The 21,163-nt window shown below is 37.9% G+C and overlaps 1 protein-coding gene across 3 annotated transcripts in view; it reads left to right on the top strand.

The window, feature by feature from the left end:
- The window catches only part of nup50 (nucleoporin 50), a 73,378-nt gene that overhangs the window by 7,911 nt on the left and 44,304 nt on the right, over positions 1-21,163 (top strand). The window contains exons 2-4 of one of the 3 annotated variants that reach the window (XM_039770007.1): positions 8,540-8,703; positions 11,010-11,090; positions 11,355-11,438. In XM_039770007.1, coding sequence (XP_039625941.1) covers positions 11,022-11,090; positions 11,355-11,438 — 153 coding nt within the window. In that variant the 5' untranslated portion in view covers positions 8,540-8,703; positions 11,010-11,021. The remainder of the gene's footprint in view (positions 1-8,539; positions 8,704-11,009; positions 11,091-11,354; positions 11,439-21,163) is intronic. The other 2 variants (XM_039770005.1, XM_039770008.1) reach the window with 2 other exon arrangements.

Genomic DNA, 21,163 nt, shown 5'->3' with positions numbered 1-21,163 from the left:
GGTTCTGTGATCACACACCAATATCTTAGCAATTCCAAAAGTGCTGCATCCCTCTGAAAGACTTTTTACAATTTTTGACTTTTCACAGTCAGTTAAATCTCTTTTTTGGCCCATTTTGCCCGAGGAAAACTAGCTGCCTAATAATTCTGCACACCTTGATATAGGGTGTTGATCTCCTTAGGCCACACCCTCCCCCATTACACAAATACACATCACCTGACGTGCTTAAATCCAATAAGCATTCAAGTTAATACACTTGAAGTTGGAATATACGCATTAAAAGTGATGATATGGTCAAAATACTCACTTGCCTAATAATTGTGCACACAGTGTGTATATATATATATGTATGTGTACACTTTTTAATCAGAGTATAGCATAAAGTCAATGAATATTATGGGATATTAATCTGGTCAGTTAAGTAGCAGAGGGGGTTGTTAATCAGTTTCAGCTGCTGTGGTGTTAATGAAATTAACAACAGATGCACTAGAGGGGCAACAATGAGATGACCCCCAAAACAGGAATGGTTTAACAGGTGGAGGACACTGACATTTTTCCCTCCTCATCTTTTCTGACTGTTTCTTGACTAGTTTTGCATTTGGCTACAGTCAGTGTCGCTACTGGTAGTATGAGGCGATACCTGGAACCTACAGAGGTTGCACAGATAGTCCAACTTCTCCGGGATGGCACGTTAATACGTGTTATTGCCAGAAGGTTTGCTGTGTCTCCCTGCACAGTCTCAAGGGCATGGAGGAGATTCTAGGAGACAAGCAGTTACTCTAGGAGAGCTGGAGAGGGCCATAGAAGGTCCATAACCGATCAGCAGGACCAGTATCTGCTCCTTTGCGCACGGAGGAACAGGATAAGCACTGCAAGAGCCCTACAAAATGACCTCCAGCAGGCCACTGGTGTGAATGTCTCTGACCAAACAACCAGAAAGACTTCATGAGAGTGACCCAAGGGCCCCATGTCCTCTAATGGGCCCTGAGCTCACTGCCCAGCAGCATGCAGCTCGATTGGCATTCGCCATAGAATACCAGAATTGGCAGATGCACCACTGGTGCCCTGTGCTTTTACAGATGAGAGCAGGTTCACCCTGAGCACATGACAGAAGTGAAAGGGTCTGGAGAAGCCATGGAGAACATTATGCTGCCTGTAACATCATTCAGCATGAGCAGTTTGGTGGTGGGTTAATGATTGTCTGGGGAGGCATATCCATGGAGGGTCACACAGACCGCTACAGGCTTGACAAAGGCACCTTGGCTGCCATTAGGTATCAGGATGAAATCCTTGGACCCATTGTCAGACCCTATGCTGGTACAGTGGCTCCTGGTGCACGACAATTCCTGGCCTCATGTGGTGAGAGTATGCAGGCAGTTCCTGGAGGATGAAGGAATTGATACCATTGACTGGCCACCACACTTTCCTGACCTAAATCCAATAGAACACCTCTGGGACATTATGTTTTGGTCCATCCAATGCCACCAGGTTGCACCTCAGACTGTCCAAGAGCTCAGTGATGCCCTGGTCCAGATCTGGGAGGAGATCCCCCACAACACCATGTGTCATCTCTTTAGAAGCATGCACCGATGTTGTCGGGCATGTATACAAGAACACAGGGGCCATAAAAAGTGCTGCGTACAATTTTGAGTTGCTGCAAATAAAATTTGGCAAAATGGACTAGCCTGCCACATAATTTTTCACTCTGATTTTTGGGCGTCTTTGAATTCAGGGCGCTGTAGGTTGATCATTTTCATTTCCATCAAACGATGTGGCATCCTTTCGTTCCTAACACATTACCCAGTCTATATCAGTATAGATATCCAGGAGGATTTCTTTTTCCCATTGAGATCTTGTGTGTGTGTGTGTGTGTATATATATATGTGTGTGTGTGTGTGTGTGTGTGTGTGTGTGTGTGTGTGTGTGTGTGTGTGTGTGTATATATATATATATATATATATATATATATATATATATATATATATATATATATATATATATATATATATATATATATATATATATATATATATATATATATATATATATACTAACAAAATACCCATGCTTACAGGAGAAGTAGTGTGTTAAAGAAGCAATGAAAAGAAAAGGAAACATTTTGAAAATAACGTAACATGATTGTCAATGTAATTGTTTTGTCACTGTTGTGAGTGATGAGTGTTGTTGTCATATATATATATATATATATATATATATATATATATATATATATATTTACACACACACACATATAAACATATATACATACATATATATATCTACATATATACACATACATACATACATACATATACACACAAATACATATATATATATACATACACACACACATATATAAACATATATATACATATACATACATATCTACATATATACACACACAGCTATTTCGTATCAGTGCAATACGCTGCTTGTTAAAACGGATAACTCCCGCTCTTACGTGCAAGTCTGCGTGGATATTATATAATAATTATTATATTATTATTGTATTTGTTCAAGTTCTATTTAAATTTTAAATAGAAGGAATTTTTATTTAGTCGACAGAAATATCTTTGGTAGGAATGGTAAAACAGACAGGAATATTATTCCTGAATAAATCAACTCAAACCTTAAACAACTTATAATATTTTGCTCTCCATAAAAATATATCCTGTCTAAATTATACAAGTTAGAAATAAAGTAAACGTTAAAAGAACAAACATTCAAATTTCTTTACTCTTATGTAATTTTATATAAAAATAAACTTAGATTTTAAATATCCCAAAAGATTTTGCTCTCCATAAAAATATATCCTGTCAAAATTATACAAATTCAAATATGAACATGCTGCATAACAAAACCTGGAAATATAAATAAAATGTGTTCGTTTCAGCAATAACAAATCAAATCATTCAGTTGTCTTTGCTCATATGTCATTTTAGAGCTGGACGCCTGGCATCTTTTTGGCAACAGGTTCGTTTCTGTTTGGTGTGAGGTTCTGTGTTGTGGAGATTCTCAGGATGGATTGCAGGTGCTCATCAGTGAGGCGACTCCTGTGTGCTGTTTTGTTAGTCTTTATCACTGAGAAGAGCTTCTCACACAGATATGTGCTACCAAACATGCACAATGTTCGAGCCGCATGTAGATGGACTTTTTTTGTTCTTCAAAGTCACCAAAGCGCCGTGCAAACTCAGTGCGCTCAGTTTATCAGCAAAGTGCGTGTTTGGGAACACCGTAGTGACGACTTGGTTTAACATTACTTGGCAACAGGGAAAGTGGGGCAAGTTGCACTGGTGCATTTGTGTCTCCCATAAAGCAGCTTCACTTGAAATCACTTTGTGATTGTGCACGGTAAAAGCGTCCGCTGAAGTGTCAGATTCTTATTTAATTCTTCTGCTTTCTGTATCTTCTGCATTGCATTCAGGTTACCCTGATGTTTTGTCTCATAGTGCCGTCTTAGATTAAATTCTGTAATTACAGCCACATTAGCTCCACAAATGAGACACACGGGTTCAGTAAACATATACTCAGCCTCCCATCGGTTTTAAAGGCTCTATTTTCAGAATCAACTTTTCTCTCAGCATCGTGTGAGCTAGCCGCAATAACTTGCAGCATCATAAGCTAGACTTGATTAACGCGGTAAGTGTTTGGCAAGGCAGCTGAAGCGCTGCATTATGGGATCTGTAGTTTATTGTGTTACCAGCGCTTCATATACCTGGGCCATTAATAACAATAATACAGTATATAAAATGATCTCGGGGCGGATATAATTACGCCGGGCGGATGTGGCCCGTGGCCCTTGAGTTTGACACATATGGACTAAATAGAACTTGAAAAGATATATTTTTAAATGTGATCGCGCAATTCAGATAGAGTTGACGCCAAGACTACAGCCTGCATCCTCCCTCGCTCTTACTTTTTACCGTTCATCTAATGAATACACTGAGTATGGCTTTACCAAAACAATCATTGATGGCGAATAAAGTATCCATTATTGAGTATGTAGATCGGGATATATATATACATATATATATATACCCGCGTATCGCAGAGAAGTAGTGTGTTAAAAAGCTAGAAAAGAAAAGGGAACATTTTAAAAATAGCGTAACATGACTGTCAATATACAGTATTTGTTTTGTGAGTGTTACTGAGTGTTGCTGTCATCAAGGATTTGATTATCATTATTTCTTTCAATCAGGTTCGTATTTGTAGGATGTGTTGTGTTCAAGTTACATTCCGTGTTTGTCAATCGTTGTAAAGATGACAGGTTTCATTCATCGATTCGTTTCTTACTGCATCAATAAACAGCTCGTCTTCTTCTTTATCTGAGACCTGACACACTGCATGCACGGTTTTTTACACTGTCTTCCTTTAGCGGGACATTGACTTTTTCCACCGTGTGCTTTGTTTCCGCAGTAGCTGGATTTATGAATATGCTTATCAGGCGCTTCATATTTTTGCTGCCTTTTCAATTGTGTAATTCGGTTTTGTTCAGCTCTTTGGAACTGTTGCTTTTATCTGTGCACTGCGTCAGTTCCGTGAGCAGCTTCGGTGTACATGCATCGAAGGTTCCCAGCTGTGCTGGTGCCATCTCGTGCTATGTCCGTGGCTGTATTTAATGTTACCTTAGTCCTGGCACTTAAAACTTTCTCTCGCAGTTTACTGAGTTTGTGTCAAACACCACCCTGACCATCTCATCTTCCTCTCCATAAACACAGTCCTTCACCCGTGAATATTTAGTGGGAGTTTGCTATTGGATTGCGCTGACGGACGGCCTTATATGGGCAGGCACTAAATTACAAACGCCAGCGCAGCCTGTCTATGAACTTAATTTAAAGTGTAGGTTTACATCGCTTTGTTTCGAGTAGCAGAACTCATGAATATGGTTGTATATGTCACTTTCGCTGCTTCTTATTGTTTAGCTGCCTTCTCAATTATATAATGCATGTTCTCTTCAGCGCTTCTTGGAGGTCTTCCTGGTTTTCTATGTACTGCGTGATTACGTGGGAGGCGTGATGATGTCACACGAAACTCCGCCCCACGGCGTTCAAGCTCATCTCCATTACAGTAAATGGAAAAACAGCTTCCAGTTATGACCATTACGTGTAGAATTTCGATATAAAACCTGCCCAACTTTTGTAAGGAAGCTGTAAGGAATGAACCTGCCAAATTTCAGCCTTCCACCCACACGGGAAGTTGGAGAATTAGTGATGAGTGAGTGAGTGAGTGAGGGCTTTGCCTTTTATTAGTATAGATATATATATATATATATATGTGTGTGTATATGTATGTATGTCAGCAACACTCATGACAATGATGTAACAATTACATTGTCAATCGTGTTACGTTATTATTAAAATGTTTCCTTTTCCTTTTACTTCTTTGCTGCCAATCGTGGGTATTTTGCTATATATCTATATAAATATATAGATATATATATATATATATGACAACAACACTCATATCAAAGACAAAACAATTACATTAACAATCTTTACGTTATTTTTAAAATTTTTCCTTTTCTTTTTTCATAATTTCTTTAACACACTACTTCTCTGCTGCGAAAGCGCGGGTATTTTGCTAGTCTATACTAATAAAAGGCAAAGCACTCACTCACTCATCACTAATTCTCCAACTTCCCGTGTAGGTAGAAGGTTGAAATTTGGCAGGCTATTCCTTACAGCTTACTTACAAAAGTTAAGCAGGTTTCATTTTGAAATTCTACGTGTAACGGTCAACAACGTCCGCCATGTTGAACTTTCTTATTCATGGCCCCATCTTCACGAAATTTGGTAGGCGGCTTCTCTGCGCTAACCGAAAGCAATGTACGTACTTATTTCGGTGGTATGATGCCACTGTCGGCCGCCATATTTATCTTTTCAACGGTCTTTGTTACTTATGGGCCCATCTTCAAGAAATTTGGTACGCGGGTTCCCAACGCTAACTGAATCCTACTTACGTACATACTGTATATACGTCCATAGCTTGCAGCTCGGTCACCGTGTGAGGCGGCGTTGGGTCCCTCATCTCAACTCCTCCCACGTTGTTGGCTGCCTGCCTGTATAAGGCCGTCCGTCGCTCCAGTCTCTACATTCCCTTTCTTGCTTCACCACGGGATTCATGTCTCCCTGCTGATAGCTCCAGCCTTTTTATTTAACCCACGGCTTCTCTGCTGTTTTATTGTTAATTTATTACGATTATAGTTATTGTTTAGGTATTTTAGACTTTAAATTGTTCATGTACCCATTTCCTTTATCATTCCAACCGTACTCCCATTAACATGTCTATCGAGGTGATCACCATCGATCAAAGAACTGTCACTTACCAAGTGGTTTCCATGCCCAGAGATGGCACCTGCCTTTTCCATTCTCTTTGTTACATATTGCACGGCCATATCAGGCTCACTCTTGATATCCGGAGGAACATTGTGTCTTATGTATTGAATGACTGGGACGGGTTCAAGGTGTGGACTTATGATGGTACAGGAGATAATTATACTACACAGGAGCAGTATAAGAGTGAAATGCTTAAGCCCTTCACCTATGCATCTGCATGTGAGTTGATGGCTGCCGCTGAATTGTTCGGTTGTCGCTTTCTAGTGTACCGAAATGGCCAAATATTTTACACCTTTCGACAACCGCCAGTGCCTCTTCAACATCTTAGTTTGACAGGTGACGATTTCAGTAGTGGACACTTTGTTGTTTATGAATGTTTAAACTCTCAAAAGCTGGATGTGAAGTTATCGATGAAACCGGTTGTATACTTAAAACGCTTGACAGATGCCGAATGTCTCTTCAACACAAGTCCTACAAATACTGTCGTAATTGAAACAAACCATGAAACTCAAACTGATTATGACAGCAGCAATCCAAGCTGTGAGATTTGAAACAAGATTACTGTTCACATGGCCAACTGTACGTTGCATGCTCAAGAGTAAGCTCAGCGCACAGCTTGGTCATATTACAACCGGAGGGCCGAACTCCCAATGTGGTATACAAAGAGATCCTTAACAAATAATTATTGGTATATTTTCCCTCAGTTTAAAAAGGTTTAATTTTCTTCTTAATAAAAACTTTAGGGCAGTACTTCGCCGCTGCAAAGTGCAGGTATTTTGCTAGTTTTTATATATTTTAAGCCCTTAGAAACTCTCCCACACTGTTTATAAATATTCTCCTTTGAGTTATACAGTAAACCCTTGTTTATCGTAGTTAATCCGCTCCAGACAGATAAATGAATTTCCACAAAGTAGGATTATTTATTTATAAATCTAATATTTTTGCAGTTAGAGCATTGAAAACCTGTTTACAACCTTCTAAATACGTTTTTTAACATTATTAGAGCACTCTAGACATGAAATAACACCCTTTAGTCAAAAGTTTAAATTGCGCTCCATGAGAAGACAGAGATGACAGTTCTTTCTCACAGTTAAAAGAATGCAAACATATCTTCCTCTTCAAGGTGCGTGTCCGTAGTGGAGAATGTCAGAGAGAGAGAGAGTAAAGTAAACAATCAAATCAATAGGGCTGTTGCGCTTTTAAGTATGTAAGCACTGCGTTAAAGCGGCCGGAATGAAGGGATCAATGTGAAGGTAGTCTTTCAGCATTTTTTACAGGAGCATCTGTATCTTCTAAGCAAACAGCCTCTGTGCAAACAGCCCCTCTACTCACACCCCCTCCTTCAGGCAGAAGAAGTGAGAGAGACAGAGAAAGCAAACAATCAAAAATCAATACGTGCTGCTCGAGCTTTTAAGTATGCAAAGCACTGCACGGGAAGCATATCGTATATCATTGAGGAGTTTTATTTAATACGTAATACATGCTCTGATTGGGTAGCGTCTCAGCCATCCGCCAATAGCGCCCCTTGTATGAAATTAACTGGGCAAACAAACTGAGGAAGCATGTACCATAAATTAAAAGACCCATTGTCCGCAGAAATCCGCGAACCAGCGAAAAATCCGTGATATATATTTAAATATGCTTACATTTAAAATCCGCGATGGAGTGAAGCCGTGAAAGTCGAAGCGCGGTATATCGATGGATCACTGTATATGAATTAATTTATGTGCGCCCCATGATTTTATTTAGTCACATATAATCACGAAAATTATGGTTAAATTGTGGGGCACACGTAACTTAATTGATTCAAACAATTTTTTAAACTTGTTTAGCATTGTGGGGAATTACAATGATGTTGTTTTTTATATTTTTGATGAAAGTAGCTATTCTATTAATTGACTATATGAATTAATTTATGTGCGCCCCATGATTTTATTTAGTCACATATAACCACGAAAATTGTGGTTAAAGAGAAATTTATTTTTTTCTTTATAGTGTATTTATAACTAAAGTAAATAAAATAATTTTACTTAAAACATTTTTTTTATATATTTTATTTTTTACTTTTAAGTTTTTGAATATTTTGCAAATTTTTCTTTAATTTTCATGAATGGGAAACTTTAAAAATATTACATAATATTTCTTCTTTTTTTTTTTTTTTAAACACTAAAAAATTATATTTTGGTCTCTCTGTTTCTGTTCAGGATTTTATGGGATTAGCACTCAGTCGCTGCGGAAAAAAACAATATTGACAACAACGGCAAACTTACAGCAATAATTCCTAACCGTGGTCGTCAAGGCTGCTCCTTCACAAGAGTAAACAATGAAAGTCGTTGCGCATATTTACCTACTCCACTCACTGGAAGAGGCAAGTAGGAGTAATCCGATGCGTTTCTCACTTGTATGCTCCGATATCACACTATATTCTCTGTCCGTCATTGTTGTGTGTGTTAATTGGAATGTCATAACCATTGATTACAGCAAAATTTCTTACATTGGTTTTGACGGATTATTATATTGTCATCGATACTGAACACGTATGCAAAATGTGAAGAATCTTGTTTCGCCAAAAGTGGTTTTAAAATCCATTACTAGATTTGACCCAGACAAACAAACAGACAGAGGAGTCAAGTTAATTAAAATCGTTTAATAACATATGAACATTATGTGCTTTTCTAAGAAAAAATACCAAAAACAGCAAATATGTTGTTAGCAATGAATACTTGATGGTACTGTATCTAGTAGTGGTATCTTTTATCTTACACCTTAATGAAACAATAATGTTGCCTGAATCAGTCACATGTTCATTGCACAAAAGTGGCCAACGAGGTGTGGTAGGTTTTACAGCATGCAGTAATTGATTTTCTTGTGAAGGAAGAAATCTCTCAGCCGTTGATGCATATACATGGCTAAAGCATATGTAGTTATAAACCTGCATAGATGCTAGCAATGTCAGATGATAAGAGCTGGGCTTTTACATTTACAGCTCAAGTGGTTGCTCATGAAATGTACCTTTCAAGAGAAAAAACAAATCCATGAACTCATAAGAGGGAAGTGACGCCTGATAGTCTGAAATAATTTTGTTTATATTGAATGGAGCAACAAATTTGGTTGAGAAGGAAGTGTTGTTCTGTTAGTGTCTCATGCTAAATTATTAACAGGTGATTGTGGTACCATAGATCCCGGAATACAGGCCGACCCGGTATATTAGCCGAACCCCTTCTCTACCTACTAAATTACATATATTTGCCGATGACCGGTATTTAAGCCGGCCCCCTTCTCCAAGCAAAATTTTCTAAATTTCCTTAAAAGTGTCTCTTTGGGTATATTTATAATGTTTATCGGCGAGAATTTGAGACTGCCGGCATTTTTGATATATAATATAATGTGCATAATTTACCAAAACACTAATAATTTTTCTAATGTACTAACTAAAAAGTTATAAAAAGTGCCTAGCCTACTTCATTTAAGCTAGGAGCATGGCGGCGCGCATGGTTGCAGCGGCTCAGGGCTCTCCTTTTCAGTGCACTTTTTTGTGCACGATCAGTTCGGCAAACATCCGCTACACCATTCAGAACCTTATAGACATCGGTGTCCAGAGGCAGACATCTGTTTGAGTGTTTTCATCACCGCGACAACATCCCAGACAACATAACGAGACCAGCGGGCTCTCCGTGGATTGTTGTCGGGTCTAGGAGACGACACAGCCGGAGGCGGGAAAGAAAGCAGAAGCGGGGCTGCAGATCCGGCGTTATGCTAAAGCTAAAAAACAACCATACAAGCCCTATACAGAACTTTTTTTCTGCACTGAAGGAGCTGCTTTTAATCTCATTGTATAGTGACAATAAAAGGCATTCTATTCTAGAAACAATTTCATACTGTACTCGCCATTTAATTTGACATCTTTGGTCTGCAGGAAGGGAGGAGATATTTCCACACAATGTCCATCTTCGTTTCGATTGCTTTATTTTACCTTCTCTTCCTTCCTTAGCAATTATGTGTCTTGCTTGCATGGTCTTAATGAATTTTATATATATATATATATATATATATATATATATATATATATATATATATATATATATATATATATATAGATAAATCACTGCAATTACGGAAATTACATCCACAAACACATGTATCTGGGCTCCGACTGGCGCTACTAACGCTCTCGGTTGTTTGTTTACAATCGCAAAGCGGATACATGTGACCGCATCCGTTTAAACGCAAGATGTTGATCGTAAATCAAAACAAAAAATTTCATTTTAAACTTCCTGATAATTTATTATAAATTTTATTAATAAAATCAACAACTAGAACACTTTTTTGAATAAATTCTTTATTTAATTTAAAGTACCGGCATGCAAAGTTACTTCTTCATCTGAAAGATGGCTCCTTGGTTTCGTCATTATTTACTTCCGTATTCATCGGCAAAACCGGCATTGCGCTGGAAATCTTGAATCTGAAACGATACTCGTTGTATAAACCGACCCCCAAACTCCAAGCCAAAAATCTAGGACGAAATTCTCGGCTTATATAACGGGATCTACGGTAAGTGATATAATTTTCTTATGTGTGACAAAAATGGAATTGCTAGTTGTAATGTCACTTAATTATGTTTAATTGCAATATGCTTGTTATCTTTTCTGTATGTGTTTTTTTTTTTTTTTTCAGGTAAGATAGAATATGGCGAAGAGGACAGCAGATAAAGAATTAAATGACAGAAACTGGGATCAGGAGGATGAAGAAGAGGAGGTGTGTACATATGTTCCATGATCTGCAAGTAGCTAAGTTTTGGTTATCAGTTTGTATTTTTGTAATACAAACTATTTGTAATAACAGTGTATCTCATTTTATTAAGACAGTAAAATGAAAGCTAGCTCACTCATATCTTGTTAACTTCACTCTCACAAACATAATATATACAAACACATGTTGGGGTAAAACTTGAGTTTAACATGAGTAAGTTCATGAGAGAGAATGTGTATTTGTCTTAACTTAATCAAATTGTTTTTGCAGGCAGGAATGTTCTCTGTTGCTAGTGAAGACGTCATTAAAAACCGAACCATCAAAAAGGCAAAGCGCAGGAGTATATCTATTGAGGTAATTGTTGTTGATAGAAAAATAAGAATGGCTGTTGTGAGACAAAAGGTGTTTTAGTTGATTCATTTATTTATTTAATGATTTCAGTGTAGCCCCTTTTTAGCTCGTGCCTGTGTGCAGCACACACATGAAAGCGTGTGCCGGCTTAGAGAAATTACTGCGTTGTATTCTTATCAACAGGCACCAGCTGTAGGTCAGTTTGAATAAAAAAGGATGGGTTAGCATAGGGAGAAAAAAAAGAAAAGTTTCTGTTTAAAAAAGGTTTTGTTAGGGAGACAGAATTGGTTTTGGAAGATGCGATTACATGATTGAAAAGTGTTAGTGAGTGTGAAGATGGGAAGGGCAGCATCGGCTGTGCTTATGAACTAGAGAGATGGAGGTTCTGGGTTGTGCCTGTGATCTTGTCTGCAGAGCAATGAAGCAGACGGGAAAGAGCAAGAAAAATCAAGGGAACAAGCAGAAGGAGAGGAGGCGGGATTCAGTGATATCCAGGGATTAACAGAAATGGCAGCTCCATGAACTGCTGGTACTGTTTCTTTTCAAGTCCTGAATGAACAAAATCAATTGGATGATTCATCTCTCTATTGTATGTTGTATTAAAAAGTACATGCATTTCTTTCCATGTCCATCCATTATTTGTGCCAAAACTATTTTTAATTAAATCATATGACCAATCACTGTCAATGAGTGTCAGCCACTGTGTGCCTCTGCAAACGTGAAACTGCTTGGTAATCATTGCACTGGTATTTTAATCACCTGCACTGCAGGGTCACGTGGTACAGCTCCTGGATATTGCTGTCTACACAGATGTGGAACATAAAGGATTAGATACCTGGCTGGACTTGATAAATAGATAAGTGCTCTTGTTTGCTGCCCATTGAACTAAAATCTTTTGCTCTGTACTACTGGTAAATTATTTGCAAAAACACAAGCTCTTAATGAGGTTAGACTCCTGATAACCTGGTGGATCTAATGTGAGCTTCATTTGCTACTAGAGTACTCATTCGTCTGCTGCTGGTTACAAAGCCACATAATTCAGTTTAATCCCAAAACAACATTAGAGAATTTAAACTATCAACAATGACGTTTATTTCTACAGCGCATTTTCATACAAAGGCTGTAGCTCAAATAGCTTCACAACATGTTAAAGAGGGTAGTTACATTCAAAGAAAAAATTTAAATTTAGATTAAAATGATGAATAAAAAGTATACAAAAAAAATAGATAATGTACACTTTCATAAGAAAGATAGTTATCAGTGTTTTAAGTTTCCAAATGACAACACCAGATTTAAGCTGAAATGAGAAATCTGCAGGTGTTCTAGGCCAAAAGACTACCCAACACCCACTGGGCTTTCTGCCTTCTATAAATGTTCTGAAGTCATTCTTTATTGTGTTTTTTTTAGGCTTCATCTCAGAGGAATCATTGCAGTGGGTTTTGTCACAAGTTTTGGCTATTCTTTCATTCAGACATTACAGATGACTGCAGAGAAATTTTTTCCAAAGAACCAGAAAAGAAAGCGTAGAAATGTAAACATTATTAATAATTTCAGATTTGCTGAAGGGAATGATAATTAGTGATTAAACATTTTACTCTTAACAGGCCAGATATACAGAAAACATTTCAATTAGATCAGAAATTAAACCTTACACTTTTTCATTAAGTCATATCTGTTGAATCACAGTTGTAGTGGTGAGTATGCAAGAAAATAGTTGTGATTGAAATTACTTCTTGGCCATACTGTTGACATACCTTGCTACATCTTCTGAAGCCAGTTGGTGATTTTATTTCGTTTAGGATTAGCACAGTTAACACACAGTCTTGAAAAGAAGTTCAGTGTGTTGAAAGCAGATACAAAGTTTTTTTTTTTTTAAGTGGATGATTAAATGAACACTATGAATGTATGTTTTTTCATAGCATGTTAAATTGGCACCAACCTTGCTTGTCATAGTCAAATATTAACTTAATGTCAGATCATAGCAACTCAAAATCGTCAGATTTAGTTTCTTGTTCTTAGAATTCTTGTAAGTACTGTATTGGAAAGTTACATCTACTGCAGTGTGCCTCTAGATAAGGGGTGCCCACACTTTTTCAGCTTGCGAGCTACTATTAAAATGACTAGGTCAAAATGATCTACCTACATTAAAATAAATAAATATATATATACATACATACAGTGGAACCTCGGTTCACGACAATAATTCATTCCAGAACTTTGGTCGTAAACTGAAGCAGTTTCCCCCATAGGATTATATGTAAATACAATTAATCCATTCCAGACCGTACGAACTGTATGTAAATATGTAAAGATTAAGCACAAATATAGTTAATTACACCATAGAATGCACAGTGTAATAGTAAACTAATGTAAAAACATTGAATAACACTGACACAAAACACCCATACTTCCTGCTCAGCTACACGAGCAGGCTCTCTCTCTCTCTCTCTCTCTCTCTCTCTCTCTCTCTCTGTAGCACACACAACACCCACCCCCTCCAACCTCGGCCCCCTATGTCAGCAGCATATACAGCACTTTTTTAAAAATGAGTTTTAAGCACAGTGGGGAAACATTAGAACAAATCCGAAGTGTATTTAAAAACCAACCACAAGCAACCAAAAAGTAAGATTGCAGGAGATCACGCTATTAACCTTAAAGCCTGATCGCTGTAAAAACTTTTTTTAAAATGAGTTTTAAGCACAGGGAATAAAAAAAGTAACATTAGAACAAATCCAAAATATATTTAAAAACCAACCACAAGCAACCAAAAAAGTAAAAAGATCACGCTATTTTAGCCTTACAGCCCGATCGCTGTAAACACTTTTTTTAAAATGAGTTTTAAGCACAGCGGAAAAAAAAGGAACATTTCAAAAAAGAGAAAAGCAACTAATTGCGCTATGAACAACTCCATCTGTAAACACTTTAATGAGTTTTAAGCACAGGGAAAAAAGCGAACATTTGAAAAAAGAGAAAAGTAACATTGCAACAATTCACGCTCTGAACTGAAAAATTTACTTTTGAAAAATCCGTAATACAAAAACCACCAAGAAAACTAACCTTGCATGAGTCGAGTTCTGGCATGAAGTGTTTTCCTTCAGGGGTTTTCTCTCTTGTGATTTATTGGGTTTCTGGTGTTTTTAGCTGTTTAGCTGGTGGGAGCGAAAGCCTCATGCAGCCATTCCAAAAAGAAAGTTCTTGTGACCCAACCCTTCGTGTTTGCCTTCCACATTACTGGCAGTCTGGCTTTGTTTACATTATGCTGCTTGAAAGCACGGGGTTCTCAAATTGGTAAATGAGTAAACTGGTAAACAGTTTTTCCACCTCTTGTAATTTCTTTCTTTACTTCGATTTCAATTTTCTTCAAAACTTTCTTCTCACCACTCTTCACTTGCTTAGAAGCCATAGTGAACTGCAAAAGCACACGAAATACTGTAGAGCATGAACTATTACTATTCTATTCTATACTATTAGTATGAACTCCTGCAATGTTTTTTGGTTGCTTGTGGTTGGTTTTTAAAGTTCAGATTTGTTCTAATGTTCCTTTTTTTCCGCTGTGTTTAAAGCTCATTTTATAAAAAGTGTTTACAGCGAGTGGAATGTAAGGCTAAAATAGCGTGGTCTTGTTACTTTTTTGGTTGCTTGTGGTTGGTTTTTACATGCACTTCGGATTTGTTCTAATATTCCTTTTTTTCCGCTGTGCTTAAAACTCATTTTAAAAAAAAATGCTGCACATGGTGCTGACATGGGGGGTGTGCTACAGAGAGATGAGAGAGAGAGCGCAGGCAGCTGACAGGGAAGGGAGGGGGGGAGGATAGGGGGTGTGTGCGTGCGTGCGCTACACAGAGAGAGAGAGAGCGCGAGTGAGCCAGCTCGTGTATAATATACACACACATATATATATATATATATATATATATATATATATATATAATATAATAGATAGATACTTTATTAATCCCAAGGGGAAATTCACAAATGTGTGTATGTATGTGTATATATATATATATATATATAATAGATAGATACTTTATTAATCCCAAGGGAAATTCACAAATGTGTGTATGTATGTGTGTATGTATATATATATATATATATATATATATATATATATATACATACAGTACCGGCCAAAAGTTTGGACACACCTCCTCATTCAATGTGTTTTCTTTGTTTTCATGACCATTTACAGCACTCCATCACTCTCCTTCTTGGTCAAATAGCCCTTACATAGCCTGGAGGTGTGTTTGGGTTCATTGTCCTGTTGAAAAATAAATGATCGTCCAACTAACCTGACTTCTGCACAACACAACTGCTGGTCCCAACCCCATTGATAAAGCAAGAAATTCCACTAAATAACCCTGATAAGGCATACCTGTGAAGTGAAAACATAGTTTTTGATGCCTTCAGTGAGAATCTACCAATGTAAATGGTCATGAAAACACATTAAATGTGGAGGTGTGCCCAAACTTTTGGCCTGTACTGTATATATCTATACTAATAAAAGGCAAAGCCCTCACTGACTGATTGACTCACTGACTGATTGACTCACTGACTGACTGACTCATCACTAATTCTCCAACTCGAGTTCGCACGGCGCTTTGGTGGCTTTGAAGAACAAAAAAAGAATTTTGAGTTGTTTCGCAACCCATTTGCCGTTGATGTGGAAACTGCACCTGTGCAGATTCAGATAAAGGTGATTGAGCTGCAGTGTAATGGCACACTGAAGGCAAAGTACGAAACTGCATGGCCCGCACAGTTTATTCACTCCAATCCCACAAAAATGCTCCATCTCCGTCTACATGTGGCTCGAACCTTGTGCATGTTTGGTACCACATATCTGTGTGAGAAGCTGTATTATCGTGGTATTTCCCTCCACTTGCCCTTTTACCTGTTTCCTCAAGGGTAAGTGTTCTTGTCAAGTTCGTTATCGGGTTGGTCTACTGTTGCACTTTAAGATGAACACACAGACCCTAACCACAACAGTGCCCCATGAATGACACACACACGCTGATTAACCCTTAGCACTTTAAACCACACAAGTGCTATAGGAATAACAGCCTGTCATTCAGCACTTCAAGAGACTTACTTATTTTCGGCACGAACAACAATACGATGTTTTAGTGATATCTCAGACCTAAATATTACTTTTGGTCTACAAGAATACATTTAAACATACAAAGACTCAGCACTCTTGACTATAGGCCATTCATCAGCCAAGAATACCTTCTTTCTCATATTTCTTCCTTCTGTTGAGTATAGCGCTCTTCACTCTCAGCCATATAAACCTCGCAGCACAGAAATAATGGCAAAAATCCGGCTGTCACCAGGTGCTCAAAGAAATCTAACTTATTACTTCAATCACTCTAGACATTAAGACAAAGCACTGAAAGTTAAAAGCAGCATGGTATTTATTACAAGAATAATAATAATACCACAAGAACAAAGAATACTAGAAAATAGGTAGTGATAGGAAAGTCTTAATATATATAGTCATTAGAAAAAGCTTACGAAAAAGTTACAGATGACAAGGATGAATGTCCCAGGGAGGCGTTTGATTTAGCAATCGATGTTCATGATGCTTTTCTGACGACCAGGGCCGTCTTTGTCCGTTCCTCTTCTTCTCCCGTTGCTTCTCTTTCTTCTTCTTTTGCTTCTCTCTTCTTCTTTCCAAACCAAGGCATATTTATTATGAAATGTCAAGCCTTGGTTTCACAACAAATGCACCTGATTGGCTGGCTGTCCAAATGATTGATGAATTAATTCACTGTCCGTTTTCCCACACAACAAAACCTTTGATGTACTCGGAGGCATCAGTAGTTCTTCCTGTCCTAGGCTATAAAGCAAATTGTTATTCCAGATGTCCATCCATCAATAGCCTGAGGTATCGGCTCAGCATCCTTTCCCAGGCTATAAAACCAAATTAGCATGAAGCTATGAACAAGTGTTATAAAAGTAAGGTGTAAGGGAAGAAAACCTGCTTTAATTTCATTTCATCTGTTGTCTTGTCTTGAACAAAATTATAATGGAAACCAAAATGTACAGATTTTATACACCATAACAGATGCTCTTCTCAGTCATGAAGACTAACAAAACAGCACACAGGAGTCGCTTCACTGATGAGCACCTGCAGTCCATCCTGAGAATCTCCACAACACAGAACCTCACACCAAACATAAACGAACTTGTTGCCAAAAAAAGATGCCAGGCGTCCACCTCTGATAAAATGACATAAGAGCAAAGACAACTGAATCATTTGATTTGTTATTGCTGAAAAGAACAAATTTTATTTATATTTCCAGGTTTTGTTATGCACCATGTTCATATTTGAATTTGTATAATGTTGACCGGATATATTTTTATGGAGAGCAAAATCTTTTGGGATATTTAAAATCTAAGTTTATTTTTTATATAAAATTACATAAGAGTAAATAAATTTGAATTTTCTTTTAACGTTTACTTTATTTCTAACTTGTATAATTTAGACAGGATATATTTTTATGGAGAGCAAAATATTATAAGTTATTTAAGGTTTGAGTTGATTTATTCCGGAATAATATTCTGTCGACTAAATAAAAGTTCCTTCTATTTAAAATTTAAATAGAACTTGAACAGATACGATAGTTCATAATATCCAGGCAGACTTGCACGTAAGAGCGGAAGTCATCCGTTTTAACAAACAGCGTATTGCACTGATACGAAATAGCCTGCCCATTTAATTATTTAGGAATGGATAAATAAATTAAGATTTTGTACAAATAATGTTTTTCATTTTTCTTCCTTCATGGATTCTGGCACCCCCAGCAACAGTTGCTCGCACCCCAAAGACTGTATGTGTGTGTGTATATATATATATATCTATACTAATAAAAGGCAAAGCCCTCCCTCACTCACTCACTCACTGACTCATCACTAATTCTCCAACTTCCCATGTAGGTAGAAGGCTGAAAGTTGGCAGGCTCATTCCTTACAGCTTACTTACAAAAGTTGGGCAGGTTTCATTTCGAAATTCTACGCCTAATGGTCATAACTGGAAGGTATTTTTCTCCATTAACTGTAATGGAGTTGAGCTGGAATGACGTGGGGGGGGCGGAGTTTTGTGTGACATCATCACGCCTCCCACGTAATCATGTGAACTGACTGTCAACGCAGTGCGTAGAAAACCAGGAAGACCTCCAAAAAGCGCTTAAGAAAACATATATTTTATAATTGAGAAGGCAGCGAAACAATAAGAAGTGAGCGAGTGACATATACTACCATATTCATGAGTGTTGCCAGCTCGGAAAGAAAGCAAGGTGTAAACCTAAACTTTAAATGAAGTTCATAGACAGGCTACCGCTGGCGTTTCACATACCCACAGGTAATGCGGGATACAAGTTTAATGAGAGGACGCAGGATATAAGCGAGAGTTTTGATCACTTTGTAACTAAGTTAAAATTGTAGGTGAAGGGTGTGCTTATGCAAATTCGAGACTGTGTTTGTGGGGATTGACAGTTAAGGGGTGGGGAGTCACGTCATCATCTCCCCTCCCACCTCATTTTGCTCTGAGCTGAGCTCCGCGGCTAACGCTGTCTTCCGAAGCAACTTCTTCAGACTGCCACCAAATACTCACAGAAAAATCCACAAGTTAATACACACGCTGTCTCTAGAGTTTCTACACACTGAATCCTCCAGGCACTACTTACAAAAGATCACATTGACAATCGTGTTACGCTATTTTTAAAATCTTTCCTTTTCTTAGCACAAGCACAGCCGAGAAGCTTCGATGCATGTGCTCCATAACGCGTTAAAAAATAATGCATTTAATCACACTTTGCATTACAAGCAAAGGGGAGCTTTTGTCAATGCATGATTTCCTGGTACACGGATTACATTGATCAGCGCATCACGATTCATTTTACCCTCGCACCACCTTAGTTTGAGAAGAAGTATGAAAAAATATGAGGTTAACACAGAAAAACAGATCACCAATTCAAGCTTTATGAATAATCGATTCGCCATCAATAATTGTTTTGGTAAAGCCATCCTCCTTCCATTTTATAATTTTTCCGCCACTAGCCATGATTAAATGAGCGGTAAAAAGTAAGAGCAAAGCGAGGTGACTTATTTAGGCAGGCATATATATGACAGCAACACTCATGACAATGTCAATCATGTTACGTTATTATTAAAATGTTTCCTTTTCTTTTTCATTACTTCTTTAACACAGTACTTCTCCGGTGCGAGGCGCGGGTATTTTGCTATATATATATATATATATATATCTATCTATACTAATAAAAGGCAAAGCCCTCACTCACTCACTCACTCACTGACTCATCACTAATTCTCCAACTTCCCGTGTGGGTGGAAGGCTGAAATTTGGCAGGTTCATTCCTTACAGCTTCCTTACAAAAGTTGGGCAGGTTTTATATCGAAATTCTACGCGTAATGGTCATAACTGGAAGCTGTTTTCTCCATTTACTGTAATGGAGATGAGCTTCAACGCCGTGGGGCGGAGTTTCGTGTGACATCATCACGCCTCCCGTAATCACGCGTACATAGAAAACCAGGAAGACCTCAAAAGCGCTGAAGAAAACATGCATTATATAATTGAGAAGGCAGCGAAACAATAAGAAGCGGCGAGTGACATATACAACCATATTCATGAGTTCTGCTACTTGGAAACAAAGCCGCGATGTAAACCTACACTTTAAATTAAGTTCATAGACAGGCTGCGCTGGCGTTTGTAATTTAGTGCCTGCCCATATAAGGCCGTCCGTCAGCGGCAATCCAATAGCAAACTCCACTAAATATTCACGGGTGAAGGACTGTGCTTATGGAGAGGAAGATGAGATGGTCAGGGTGGTGTTTGACACAAACTCAGCGAAACTGCGAGAGAAAGTTTTAAGTGCCAGGACTAAGGTAACATTAAATACAGCCATGGACATAGCGAGATGGCACCAGCACAGCTGGGAACCTTCGATGCATGTACACGAGCGGCTCCGTGAACTGGCGCAGTGCACAGATAAAAGCAACAGTTCCAAAGGCTGAACAAAACCGAATTACACAATTGAAAAGGCAGCAAAAATATGAGCGTCTGATAAGCATATTCATAAATCCAGCTACTGCGGAAACAAAGCACACGGTGGAAAAAGTCAATGTCCGCTAAAGGAAGACAGTGTAAAAAAACCGTGCATGCAGTGTGTCAGGTCTCAGATAAAGAAGAAGACGAGCTGTTTATTGATGCAGTAAGAAGCGAATCGATGAATGAAACCTGTCATCTTTACAGCGATTGACAAACCGGAATGTAACTTGAACACAACACATCCTACAAATACGAACCTGATTGAAAGAAATAATGATAATCAAATCCTTGATGACAGCAACACTCAGTAACACTCACAAAACAAATACTGTATATTGACAGTCATGTTACGTTATTTTTAAAATGTTCCCTTTTCTTTTCTAGCTTTTTAACACACTACTTCTCGCTGCGATCGCGGGTATATATATATATATATATATATCCGATCTACATACTCGAATAATGGATACTTTATTACCATCAATGATTGTTTTGGTAAAGCCATACTCAGTGTATTCATTAGATGAGCGGTAAAAAGTAAAGCGAGGGGAGGATGCAGGCTGTAGTCTTGCGTCAACTCTATCTGAATTAGCGATCACATTTGAAAAAATATATCTTTTCAAGTTCTATTTAGTCCATATGTGTCAAACTCAAGGGCCGGGCC

Source organism: Polypterus senegalus, chromosome 11, assembly GCF_016835505.1.
Source record: "Polypterus senegalus isolate Bchr_013 chromosome 11, ASM1683550v1, whole genome shotgun sequence".
NCBI lineage: Eukaryota > Metazoa > Chordata > Cladistia > Polypteriformes > Polypteridae > Polypterus > Polypterus senegalus.
The sequence above is the reverse complement of the archived record's forward strand: the minus strand, read 5'-3'. Positions and strand labels throughout refer to the sequence as shown.